Below are 14,759 nucleotides of genomic sequence, written 5' to 3' on the forward strand. Positions count from 1 at the left end.
ATCTTTGAACAATCAAGCGTTTCATTCAAAATAGTCAACAGGGTCGCAAGAAGCGTGTGGAAAAACCAAGGCGCAAAATAACTGCCCGTGAACTGAGAAAAGTCAAGCGTGCAGCTGCCAAGATGCCACTTGCCACCAGTTTGACCATATTTCAGAGCTGCAACATCACTGGAGTGCCCAAAAGCACAAGGTGTGCAATACTCAGAGACATGGCCAAGGTAAGACAGGCAGAAAGTTGACCACCACTGAACAAGACACACAAGCTGAAACATCAAGACTGGGCCAAGAAATATCTCAAGACTGATTTTTCTAAGGTTTTATGGACTGATGAAATGAGAGTGAGTCTTGATGGGCCAGATGGATGGGCCCGTGGCTGGATTGGTAAAGGGCAGAGAGCTCCAGTCCGACTCAGACGCCAGCAAGGTGGAGGTGGAGTACTGGTTTGGGCTGGTATCATCAAAGATGAGCTTGTGGGGCCTTTTCGGGTTGAGAATGGAGTCAAGCTCAACTCCCAGTCCTACTGCCAGTTTCTGGAAGACACCTTCTTCAAGCAGTGGTACAGGAAGAAGTCTGCATCCTTCAAGAAAAACATGATTTTCATGCAGGATAATGCTCCATCACACGCGTCCAAGTGCTCCACAGCGTGGCTGGCAAGAAAGGGTATAAAAGAAGAAAATCTAATGATATGGCCTCCTTGTTCACCTGATCTGAACCCCATTGAGAACCTGTGGTCCATCATCAAATGTGCGATTTACAAGGAGGGAAAACAGTACACCTCTCTTAACAGTGTCTGGGAGGCTGTGGTTGCTGCTGCACGCAATGTTGATGGTGAACAGATCAAAACACTGACAGAATGCATGGATGGCAGGCTTTTGAGTGTCCTTGCAAAGAAAGGTGGCTATATTGGTCACTGATTTGTTTTTGTTTGGTTTTTGAATGTCAGAAATGTATATTTGTGAATGTTGAGATGTTATATTGGTTTCACTGGTAAAAATAAATAATTGAAATGGGTATAAATTTGTTTTTTGTTAAGTTGCCTAATAATTATGCACAGTAATAGTCACCTGCACACACAGATATCCCCCTAAAATAGCTCAAACTAAAAACTAAAACTTCCAAAAATATTCAGCTTTGATATTAATGAGTTTGTGTTCATTGAGAACATTGTTGTTGTTCAATAATAAAATGAATCCTCAAAAATACAACTTGCCTAATAATTCTGCACTCCCTGTATTTTAAAGAACGAATTTTATTTTATTTTATTCAAAACTGTTTTTTTGTGGTTTTTTTGGACATATAACTGTTACAGTTTGCATTTTTGATAATAAATTATTAAAATGCACAGGCAGTCTGATTGCTGTTTTTAATGTTTTTTTTAGCCTATAACGTTCCGGCCACTGATTTTTGTGTCCGTAAGCGCTGTATACTTTAAACGCTTTACTATTCTGTTTTAAGCACTTCATTTTTATTTTGAATGCGCTAATATCATGCTTTAGCATTTTCTGTCATAAGGAAGTGTTAAACTTCAACTTGGACTATACCTTTCCTTGTATATACGAGAGTTTTTATAATAATATCATAAATGAATGATTATTTGACTAATCGCTAAAATGCAGGAGTATTAGTCGATTAGGAATATCTTTAGTCGGGGGCAGCCCTACGTTAGACACAACCGACTGTGTTTATGTGAATACTCACTAAAGACGTACATTTTTACATAATTCTGTGTATTTGACTGTTTAAGGAAATTTAATTTGTAATGTGCGAGCTCTAACGTTACGTTACAGGAGTGTGTGTGTCGTTGTTATGAGCTCATGCCTCCTGTAACTGTTATTACGAAATGCTATAAAATCGCTTGCATGTTCAAACGATTTCCGTTATCCATCCCGAGACGAACATGAAGATGTTGAATCGGATTATGCAGATAGCTTTAGTGTAGTGCGATGTCTTTTGAACCCAGAAGCAATTTGCTAATTTTGAGAGATTTTTGCTACAATAATTTCTCACAAGAAAGTTTTCAAATGACGTGATGTGATGTGATAAGCTTTGCTAATTAATTTACTAATAAACATTTGTGGTGATTTTCCACTTTATAAACTCAAAACTTGCATAATTGTACTCATTCTTGTGCAATATACCCACACTAATATCAGACCGTGTGGTATCGATTTAATATACCGAAGCCAAAATTGTGGTATCGAGCCATCCCTAGAACTTAGCGACATAAACTGTCGATGATGTGCGGGAAACTGTAGAATGATAGAAGTGCTAACCCTAACCTACAACAAAGAATTATGAGTTTACACAACAGCATTAGACACACAGTTAAAGGTGAAGCTAACATAACAGTAGATTATGCTATTCAAAGCAACAAAACAAGTGGGTATACGCAAATATTGATCCTTTGAAGTCCTATACAGCCCTGGGCAAAAAGTAAGCATGCGCTGTATGAATGCGTATGGCCCGACTACACCACTGGTGCTGCCGCATAGAATCTAACTTTTATTTGAGCAAATCTGCTTATAATAGGCTATTAGGTTTGAACTAACTGTTCCTCTGCTGCCTATTGATGCAGTTAATTTGAATGAAAATACATTGCATGTATCTGATCTATTTTTAGAGGCATTCAGTATATAGATTTGACTGTTCATAGATTAGGTCAGTGGTCCCATTCTCTCGTGCTGCTGCTTCACTAGCATTGGCGGCATTGGGAGTTAAAACAGTTTGAGCCAGCGGCTCGATTGATGAGGGTCTGGCCCCGTGGTGTCATGTGAAGGTGGAGAAAAGTCCTCTACTTCGAAAGCTGCAAAGCTACTGGTGTGTGTCACTCCAGTCATTCTCCATCTTTGCGAGTCAGACTGCTGTCAATCAATACGTCACTGCGAATCAGGAGCACGCCCCCCTGCTCAGCCCCGCCCTCAGTACATCCCCTCTGTCTCGACTGGGCTCGGCCTACTTTTCCAGCATTTTTGAAATATTGCCAGTGGGTGTGGATTTAGGGTCTGAGCAGGGGTTGAGTCACCCTTTAAACTATTGCTCTGCCATGACAGCAAATGATCAGTCTCTCGCATTTCATATTCACAAAGATAAGGGAGACCCTGCCTTCAATCACACTGAATTAGAAGTGACTGTGGAAACCATGGCAATTGCAAACAGACCAAGACGGCTCCTGTCTGTCTGTTTCTATACTGAACTAAACAGACATTTCGTCAGCAATAGCGCAATACCGATGTGCCTCAGGGTTTTTAAGCAGCATGATGGAAAGGAGAGCCAAACGTCTTATTACCGAGCTGTATCGACAACCTTTAAAATCAATGGACTTAAAAGCAGACAATTCTTTATGACGATGCTTAGAGTGACATAAGGTAAGGTAAGCTTGAACATGGTCTCTATAAGACTCGAAGGGTCTAATACCTTGCATTCTGCACCATCAGGTGGAAGATCACTTTCCGTCCAGACAGATATTAACAAACAAAATTTGCCACCCCAAGCAGGTATTCATTAAGGATTTTAGGTGGTTAATACAGACAGCTGCCTCACCATCTAGTTAATTCTTCCATAACCCTTCATTCCGACAGTCAGCACAAGGGAGATCTAACCACATCCCAATTCACTCAAGGATCAACAAGAATGTTGCTGCCGAAATTTGCCACAGTCCTCAATTTCCATACATGCGACTACTGAGAGTCACAAAGTTAAAACCCATCTAATAAATCCATGCATCAGCAGTGATATAGGGCTGTTGGATTTGTCCTGAAGGAGGATGAGACTGCACAGGTGCGGATCTCAATATCCACACACACCCCGTATCTGCCAAAGACTGCTTATATGCATTGTGTTTAATATATGCCAGAGGGTGTGAAGAGTTGACATTTTTACAAGGTAATCGGAGCCTATCCTTATGTACTGCTGCCACAGAAGGACAGAGAAACAATGCGCCAGAAAAGTAAATAAATGAGAGACACTGTACAGATACTGCACACAAAAAAAATGAGGCTTGTTTAAATTACTTTGTTAAAATGACCTAATGCAACAAACCTTGATCATTCTACCGCGACTTATTTTTGCACTTGTGCTGTATGTTGCTTCACTCAATGAGAAATGACAGTATTGAGACCATAAAAAAAAAAATTATAATAATATTATATATATATTTTTTTTATGGTCTCAATACTGTCATTTCTCATTGAGTGAAGCAACATACAGCACAAGTGCAAAAATAAGTCGCGGCTGCACAATTTGGGGAAAATATATAAATGCGATTATTCTGGGTAAAATTGTGATTGCGATTTAAAATGCGATTATTGTTATTATTTTTATTATTATTCTTTTTATGAATGAAAAGTGTGTATATAACATTGTGTTTATATATTAATATGACTAATAATTCTTATGATTATTACTGTTAAAAATATTTTTACAAATTAGAAATATTATATGTTTATATATATATACACACACACACACATTATATATATATATATATATATATATATATATATATATATATATATATATATATATATATATATATATATATATATATATATATATATATATATATATATATATATATATAAATCTGTGTTGTTTATCTGTGATTTCAATTTCTTAAAGTCTATGTCTTTAAAATGAAATAGGAACCTCTTGTGCATCCACTGGGGGGGACTCCTGTACATTGAAGAAAAACATGGATTGTCCTATAAATTTATAATTTTTAATAAGTTTATTAAGTTTTAAACTATATTAAGTATTATTTTCTTATTATTTATTACCCAAAAGTTTTTAATTCATACTGAATTAAAGTATGAATATACATACATACATACATACATACATACATACATACATACATACATACATACATACATACATAGGGTTTTTGTCCCGCCAAAGCCTTATTTGATGAGTTATTGTGATTTATAAACTGATGTAGATTACTAATGCGTGTGACTCTCTGCTTGTTCTGACACTCAGTTAATGTGCGCCCTCGTTAACTGAGTGAAGGAGAACGAGCAGAGAGCTGCTCTCTCTCTCTGTCTTCAAAACCATCACCGTTCTCTCTCTCTCACTCGCACATATCAATCAAAATCAACAGAACTGACAAAATGGTAAAAGGTCTGAAGACTGAATCCGTGCGCCACGTGGCGTGGTCGCACAATATTTTCCCTGAATTACTGCTTGATGTGAATTGTGCTCAAAAATTGCACCTCTTTTAACAGATGTTTTGCACACACAGCTGACATGAACCATACTTTCAAATAAACTGAAAAATATCCTTATGAAGCGTTTTCTGTGATCAATCTTTTGCGTTGTTTTAAGAGTCTGGGTTCTCACACAACGTGTCCGCTTTTGTCCGATTCGCGAACTAATGACTCATTTGAACCGATTCATTTAAATGAACTGATCTGTCCAACACTGAACTCACGAATCAGTGTTTAATCATTTATTCACAACACCTCTGAAATGAGAATTAAGTGTGCTTATACCATTAAACAAGAGGGGTTAGTAAGAATTAGTCTTAATAATCCACAGAATTTTCATGTATTTATTTTGAGTATTTATATTGATAATGTGTAGTAAATAACCACAAAAAAAATTTGTTTAGACTGGAATAAGGTGAAAGCAGAACAACGCAAGTTAAATTGTTTATGGCAGAGAATTAGACTATTTGTTATTAAATTTTTAATGCTGCTTTTTAATAATTATTGCCAAAATAATGAATCAGTAAACCATGCAAACTGTGTAAAAATGAGGAACTAAAGAAACAAACATCCAGACATCAAACATAATGAGATATCAAAATTAGATGAGCAACAAAAAGCAAAAAAAAAATGTTAGCATTTATTTTAGATTTATTGTGAGTATTGGGCTCACAGATCACACGGGTAGGTACTTTTACTGTTGGGGTGTGTGCGCGCGTGCATGCTTGTGTGTGGATGACCGTGACTGGTCAGCCACCACCAAAGACCATTTCTGACCCAGGAAAAACCCTGATATAGAGGTTCCTCATCATTACGCATTTTAGCAGTGAATGCTAAAATGCCGTGAGCGGTGAGCAGCGGCACAGCGAACCAATCTCTGTGCAGGCACGCCAGCAACAAACTCGTGTTTTCTGTGTGCTACGCTTATACACCATGGGCTACTACCCGTTACATCGCATGTTCCGGCGATGTGACTATTGCTCACGCGTACATCACGATGTCGATGATAAAACAGAATGTCGTTCAGGCCTAGTTTTAATATAATTACACCCCTAGTATTTCTGTTTTTCAAGAAGCGCCATCTACTGTCAAGAAGTGAATTTTCACATTCACAGCATGACCAGTGAAAATCGCTTTGGTATGCGATCGAACAAACGCGTGTCAAAAAACGCTGCCAATAAGTGTGCGAGGTAATCGTCCAGGTGTGAACAGGCCTTAAGGTTGCCTTTTAATCAATGAATTGATCGTTAAACAACTATCAATTATGGGAAGAAGAGATCATTAAAAATCTCAATAACACAAACACGGTTGGTGTACAAAAAAAAACTGTTGAAATGAACAACAAAATTAACAATTTCTATAAAAAAAAATGGCCGCAAAAAAAAAAAAAAAATGTGTCATGAAAATCATTTGTTTTCTGAACAAGCAGTTCTCTGTTCCCAAATTTAGTTTGCATCACAGGGGTTGCAGCATATTCACATCAGCCCCTGTGAATCCACGTTCACTTTCATTTTCTTCTGAACAGTGCAGGCAAACAGCTGCGGATGTTTGAACTTCTGAAGCAGCTTATGCCCTGGCTTACAAGTAATCAAACCTCGGAGAAACCCAGAGCCTCTTTAAACATGGAAGTGGTCAGGGGAGTGATGAAATGACACAATGCCCTAGTGGAAAGGAATGGACGAGGAAGATACTTGATATTTGAAGCAGGCAAATACTGATGGAACATCAAAACACAAACCAGGCAAGTAGAGAAGACTTTGTAAAGGCTACAAATACAGCCATCAAGTTGAAGGAACAAGAATGAGGAAATTTGCGGATCAGTGAACGTTTGTGTTCGTTCATTAGGACATCAGTAATCTTTGCCAGTGATAATGACAAGCAGAGTGGTTTCTGTAGGGGAAAGCTGGGGCGATGATTCATTAATCAACTCCTCATCAGATGTTCAGCTAAATGTTTGCAAACTCTTAGTCGATGATCAGTTGTGATATTCTGTCAGAGCTCTAGCCAGTCACACAGGCGTCCAGGTGCTTTCCACACTGTAATCGTCAGGGTTGTTTGAGAGAAGTGCAATGGGAATACAGAAAACAAAAGGACGATTGCGTCTGCACAACCTCCTGCTAAGAGTAAAGGATGACAGACAATGAAATGCTTCACAGTGGATGAGCTCTGATAAAACATCTACAGTGAATCTCATTCTTTAAAAGCCAACATGCCAAATATGGCAAATGACCATATTTAAGTCAGGAGACAGACGGGAAGCAGAACAGGAGGGAGTGAAAGCAAGCTGGATGCCCCCCCATCCCCCCCCCCCCAAAAAAAAAACATTAGTGCTCTAACACTTTTCAAATGATAGAACGACGAGTAAACTTCCTTTCCAAAATTAGAGAAAAGAATCATATGCTGACAAAAGCAGCATATGTTATGAGTCACTGCTTTACCAGAGCTAAAGATGGAAGGGGAAAAAAGAAAATTTCCACCATTCCTTCATTCTTCCATCTAAAGACAAACTTCTGTCATTCTCTCAGCCTCTTCTTTCTTTAAATGGACTGAAAAGGCTACTACAGCTATGCTAATACGAATATCAATATTTTGACTGTTTGATACAATATTCTACAAACAATAGTGAAAGGAATAGTTGACCCAAAAATGAAAACCATTTACCATCCTCGTGTTGTTACATTATACTTTTGTTCACTACTTTTATTATTTCTTCTTGATGCATGGAAGATTTAGCCTGACAAGCCAGATCCACATCAAGATGTTTGGTCTGGAAACTCACCATTGACGGCTCAATCCGAGGGGCGGGATAAACGGTTGTCTTTCAAACTCCCTCTGCATGCGATAGGATATCGCTACAACCAACCAGCGCAACGAAGGTGAAACGGAGCTCATTGATAGATTAAACATTTGGCGTATCTGGTCAGAAAAACTCCGAACATCTTCCCTTTTAAAGAATGACTTCAGTGCTGTTCTTTGTTTTTTTCTCAGAGAAAAGCTTAACTCCAAGTCTTCCAGAGTCGCTGTCAAAGCTGATTTGAATGACCGCCGTTCGCCAGCTTCTGTGTTGACTAGAAGCACGCAAGCGCAACTCTGATGTCATTATGTTAAGCCCCGCCCACCGACTCTATACACGATGTGATTGGCCCGTCAAGAGCTTGGCGTTTACAGCTCAGAAGGGTATTGAGAGTTGCTAGACGACACTCGCGGACAGATTAGATTTGCTGCCGCTAGGGTGCGTCTAGATTTCTAGGCTATGGAAGATTTGCTTAAAATGGACATTCAATGCATGGACACAAATTTAGAGAATCTTGAAAATATTTCCATTGTGTATCAAAGATGAAAGTCTTTTCATTTTGGGGTAAACTATCCCCCGTCACATTTATCTGTGGAATATTGTATCAAATAATCTAAATCTCTCAAAGGAAACCACATTAGAGGGACTAGTTACATGCATGTATATCGTGATGTGTGGCAGCGATGTTTACCTTTCTGCCGATGGCGCCGCTTGGTTTGCGGGGTGGCGGTGGCTCAAAGATCCTCTGCTGCTGCTGTGGTGGCAGCGTGGAGTAGAGCGGGATGATTTTGATGTCGCCAACCTCAGGGCCGAGATCATCAATCTCACGTTTGATCCGTTTGCAGGCTTCGTCAATTTCCTGGAATGTAAACAAACTGACATTAGAGACCACAGCCAGAAAATCAGGTGCAAAATTAACACTAAGTGCCAAGAGATTTTTGGTGAGTAAATTCAAAGAAATTGCTCAACATTAGAAACAAGATGTGCCTCTATATTGAAAAAAAAGGTCCTTTGAAACCATTTTCACATAAATTAAACAAAATGAAGAAAGATTGAAAAATTAAAACCTAAAATGTTTTTTTTTTTTTGCAAAAACATACAGACAATTTACAGCAGTTTAAAGCTGATATGAACACTATAGTGGCAGTAAAAACACTTGTATTCCTTTACACACAAATTATGATTAAAGGTTCAGATTATGGATTAATAAAAGACTCGTTCTAGCAGTTCCTTGCACAATACTTTAATATGACCTCAAAACACTTTTACCATACATATAACGAATACATTTTTTGACTCACTGGACACTTCACTTTGAAAGTTGCAAAACCTAAAGCAACATAAAATGTTTGTATAATATTTCACAAGAACATGTTTTCTAATGAGCCTGGGTTGTTTTGTCATAAGAGGTTAGTCTAGGATGGCTTGTATTTTTTTTCCTTGTCAAAAAAAAAGGCAAAATGGACTGAGACTGGTTTAGTTTCCCTGGAATTAGAACATATTTTGAAGAATATTTTAACTTTTTTGACCATACAGCAAATGTCACAGAACATTAATCTAGTGTTACACATAAAGAAAAGAAAATCCGACAGGTTTGGAACGACTGTGAATGAGTAAATGACGACAATAGTCATTTTTGGTGAACTATCCTTTTAAAAGCAAGGTGAATAGGGTTATGACAAACAGTGATGATTATTTTCATATGATTTCACAACATTACACACTCCAGATCAGCGAGTTGTGTAAAATGCCTTCTATGTCCAACTTGAAGTCAACAGATTTTGGATCAGCTACCCAATAATCTCCACCTTAGCTTCTTTTACAAACCTCATTAACTGCTGAATCAATTCCCAGATGCTGGAAACACCAGCATCACTGAGGCTTGGGTAGTTTAGTTGCGGTACACTTGACATGCCAGTTGTGTCGAACGAGTGAGAAAACGAAAGCTGGAGTGCATGGGGCTTGGTTAAGATCCCTATGGCTGCGCTATCAACAGTGGCAGTCGCAAGGGTGTGTGTACACTCACACGCAAGCTTTAATATTCCAGATGGTAATGTAGTAGTGCTAATGCGAGATGAGAAAATTGCAATGATGCATAACCAGGAGCAAATCACAACAGATCAGTTAAGTGATGCTGAACGTCACAAACATTTTGGCCTGGAGATCTAGAAATACATGACAGTCGTCACAGCAAATCAGAGATAGCATTGATCCAACAACTCAAATGTTTTTTAAAACGTGCATACTGACGCGCAAACCATTAACAAGCTAAAGATAGCTTAATCTAGATTACTAAATGCCTTCTCTTGCAAGTCAGGGAAAATGTTCACTATACAGAAATGAAGAATGCTCAGTATTTTTATAAAGCTTTGTCTTCATGCAAGAGCACATTACACTCATCACAAGTGGAACGGTCCTACTGGTTTTGAAGTCACAGCTTATGTAGTACTGCCATCCTCAGGTCAGAGTGAGTATTGTGACTTAAACAGGAAAGAGATCAATGATAAACAGCCAAGCAATGATCTCTACAAAAACTTTAGGCTGTTAAAATAAAGCATTTATCGATATCAACACATGCGCTGCAACATCAAAAGGCCCTAAACATCTCAGAAACATTTTACTTGAAACTCTTTCATTGCGCAACTAAGCAGCCATAGCTGATCATTTGTCCATAAAAGCATTAAAGCTCTTAAGCGTGCTGATATCCCAGGCACGGTAGTCCATGCACGCTTCGCACTGCTCCCTGGGGTACAATATGCACAGAAAATGGCGCCGGTGGCCATGTGCATCTTAATCAAAGCTCTGCCACAACGGAGCAGGACAAGGCAAATCTGAATGGATTGATCAAATTAGCCAAAGTATTAATAGTCCATCAGCCCTTGGGAAGCGGCAGCTGTCAGGAGGACTGCTATCCGTGCTGCCAAGGCACCAGGGAGAGAGGGACACATGGCTGTGCCAATGCAGAAGAGCCTGCACCTGGAGCAGGGCGCCAAGTCCAGATCCCTCGCTTCTCACAGCGGGCACGATACAATGCTGGAGGAAAATATTTTAAATGGCCCCTTTAATCTACATGGTGCAGATGCAAATTAGCTGGCACGGATCTAAAGAAGAAAACTAATCTTAATCAGCGGTAATTTAGACCTGATTCGAACGAGCAAAGTTGAACAAATAACTGTGCCGTATCAGCAAGGGTTTTTTTCTTTTTGAAAGATTGTGGGGTTTAAACCTAATTGCTGTTTGCAAGTTTGCGAAAAGCCTGGCAAGTTAAGACATTCGTTTCTTCTGCAGAGTTGCGTTGCATTCGCAGGACCCAGGAAAAGATAAAGAACCTTTTAATCCCTTTAAACAGTGGACAAACAGCACAAATTGCTGAACTAAAATGATGTGCCTTAATTGAGCAAAAGGAGCAAACTGAGCTACTATGTGACCAGCCTAAAAAAACATTCTTGGCCTAGATTTTAGCATATTCAATAATTTTTTTTTAATGGGTAAAATATAATAGCCAACTCCACTACTGTGATCATTAGTCTCATCACATGCTTAAGACGGAATATGCTTAAGCACAACAACCTTTCAACTACCCTAGTCCATTTGAAGTCCATTAACCTAATTAAAAACACATTAAAGGGTTAGTTCACCCCCATAAAATGTAATTTTCCTATAATTTATCCACACTCAAGACATCCTAGGTGTATATGGCTGACCGACTTTCTTCTTTCAACCGAACACAATCAGAGTTAAATAAAACAATATCCTGGCTCTTCCTAGCTTTATAATGGGAATGAATGGTACCTTGTTTTTTGAAACCCAAAAAAGTGCATCCATTAATCATAAAAGTAATCCATACGGCTCTAGGGGGCCTTCTGAAGTGAAGTGATGCATTTTTGTAAGAAAAATATCCATATTTATAATTTTATGAGCTATAAATCACAGGCTTCTTGTAATGGCCGAGTCTAGTTCCGGTGGAAGAATGACAGATGACCCGACGCATCACATATATACACACACGCGGAAGCGCAGAGGACAGAGACAAACAAAACACCGGTCACGAAATAAGAAGTGTAAAATAAGAATCGTCACCCTTCAGACAGACCTGAACTAGTGTACAGCCGTGAACAGAAGCCAGTGATTATAGGCTTACAGTCGAGTAAATTATTGGACAATTTTCATTTATAGGTGAACGAACCCTTTCGCCACCAAAGCGAATACCTACAACACTAAATCTGAAATTCCTTCCCGCTCATGTTTGGGGGCACAAAAAGTCACCATACACACTGCCAGAAGTAGCATTTAGTGCTTAACTCTCGATGGCAAAAACAATTAAAACATGCCGGTGAGAAAACCGCAGTTAAGAAAGGATCTGATTATAGTAATGTGGATATGTTTGCATTAACTCTGCAATTCGAAACACTAGTAAAGTCAAGTCACGTTTATTTGTATACGGTAGACTGCTTTAAAGCAAGCAGCATGGAAGATTGTGTCAGTGTCTCTTTCAATTAGAATTACAACTTAAATGTCTACTATAAAGCAGCTCTCCAGTGTGTTCATGTTTTTACTTACATCTGACCTCGATGAACTGAACAGAAGAAATGAACCTGAAAAGATTTTCAGATACCATAGCTTTTTCTATACATTTTTCCAAAAAATTTCTGTCAAGTTGTTTCTAACCCCAAAAATGTAGTTTCATCCTGATTTTGATCTAAATTATGTGACACTACATTGCTCATCGACTCCGTTTGAAGTATATCAGGGTCTTTATTGTGATTTAAAATCACAAGTTGTCCTTTCTTTTGTGTAAGCTGCTTTAATTTCAAATGTTTTTTTAAATTTAAATATGAATAAAGAATGCCATATATAGGTTGACTTGGCAATTTCAACATTGTTCTGTTGGTTTGAGTATCCTGACATGCCCTGACACTTGCTCAACCAATGGCACGAGTTTGGGAGAGGACCATGTTTGGCAGGACAATGGTAGATGGGCAAATGTTTAGACACTTTTTTTTAATTACTTTTGAAACCACACACTTTAACATCACGAGTGCAAACACTGAATTGATCTGTTCATGATAAAGATGAGCTCCTTGTATCTGCTGACATTCTGGACTTGATAACGATTAGTTCACAGTCCTGCGCATCAATAAATCTTCACTCAATTATCATCCAATGGCGGTGGAGACACTCCAACTGCAACTTACTTGGCTTTCATTCTGCAACGAGCCAGCGATCAATCTCACACCTGCAAATGAAAACCGATGTACACGACCAGACCCACTGGTGAAACTAATGACGGGAGTCTGTCGTTAATAAATAGGGTGTCAAATTATCTGATTAGGTGGATGGTGTGAAGTAGTAACTTCTCTTTGAAAAGGGAAAGTGAGACAAATGAAGGAAGTATAATGTTCAGTTATATGACAATTCAGACTATGTGGCATAAAAATATTTTCCTGAATCTTGAATCGGAATTATTAGATCACATTAATTGCATCATTTCTTTGTCTTATTATCTTTATGTACAGCATCCAAGGACATTACGTTAATTTGTCTTCGATACTGGCAAAAGAAGAAAAGGAAGAGAACAAATAAGCAGGGAATGCTGGTGATTCTCCATCTGTGACCGTATTTATCATTTGGGTGGGTCCCTGACCCTCCACTGCGCTCAGGTGAGCACTGGTTGCAGGAGACGTAAAATAATAAATGGCTTAATTTCAGGGCTGAATCTAGGTCATTCTCTGCCATCTCTCACAGGCTTTTGCCTTTGCGCCAAGGCCAGCTGTGTTCATGGCCATTATCAATCTAAGCATTGATCTCTTCTGCACTATTTAACTGTTCTGTGCGAGGCAGCTTGAAAAATGTCACAAATGACAAATGTGGCTCATAATGAGCATCTTGAATGTGAAGTCAAAGCCACACACACCCAAAAACAACAGGAAGCACCCACAGCTGGGTTTTATTGTTTTCTTCTACGACATTTGTATTAGGGATGTGCGCAACAGCTAATTTCGCAACCGTTTAAACTGATTTTTGTTTAACTAACTAGTCGACTAGGCTAACCCTGCCCCTGGAGACAGTCTGTATATGCGAGTGATCTATTTGAAAGAACACTTAAATCTATGAATACTCAAATCACATACTGAATTGCGCTAAAAATAGATCAGATGTATGCGATGTGCTTGCCTTGCATTATGATCATTGTATTAAACTTGAGCTTTCACTGAAGCAATGCTAGCTATTATCGATATATGTATTTAAATCAATAAATTAAAATTTTCGATTTCCTCAAATAAAAGTTAGACTACATACACCAGCACATTATTGGGTTCTGTTACCACGGCAACCACTTGCAAGTCCAGCTATTAAACACTCAAAAAACAATGTTGTGTGATGCGCCTGTTCCAGACTGATGCAGGCTGGACAGGATTTACCACGGGTTTTCAAAATCGTGATAATCAAACACGGTTGTAATGATAATTACATTTTTAACTAACTGTTGACTAACTGTCAGTACATTTTATTGTGGTTTAACATAAAACCGATAATCATCCCATCCCTAACTAGCAGCAGCGCTATCGTCTATTCGACTAGTCCCTCACATTGCTAATTTGTATTTTATTTTAATGCTTCATAAATGCCATGTTACTAAATCCCTCTGCAGCCGCAGATTGTGACTTCATGACAACACCGATTGCCTGATTGAAACACAAACCTATCCCTAGTGTCAACAACAAATTAATTTAATTTGCACGCAAAATTTAAATTTAGAC

General features: G+C 38.6%; 2 protein-coding genes across 3 annotated transcripts in view; both read right to left on the reverse strand.

The window, feature by feature from the left end:
* LOC137045142 (uncharacterized) overlaps positions 1-14,759 on the reverse strand; it is a 395,631-nt gene that overhangs the window by 248,924 nt on the left and 131,948 nt on the right. The gene's annotated exons all lie outside the window — the stretch shown is intronic.
* Positions 1-14,759, reverse strand: part of dhx15 (DEAH (Asp-Glu-Ala-His) box helicase 15) — a 56,783-nt gene that overhangs the window by 21,035 nt on the left and 20,989 nt on the right. For both annotated transcript variants that reach the window (XM_067421388.1, XM_067421311.1), the window contains exon 6: positions 8,690-8,857. In XM_067421388.1, coding sequence (XP_067277489.1) covers positions 8,690-8,857 — 168 coding nt within the window. The remainder of the gene's footprint in view (positions 1-8,689; positions 8,858-14,759) is intronic.

This window comes from Pseudorasbora parva, chromosome 1 (genome assembly GCF_024679245.1).
Source record: "Pseudorasbora parva isolate DD20220531a chromosome 1, ASM2467924v1, whole genome shotgun sequence".
Classification (NCBI taxonomy): domain Eukaryota; kingdom Metazoa; phylum Chordata; class Actinopteri; order Cypriniformes; family Gobionidae; genus Pseudorasbora; species Pseudorasbora parva.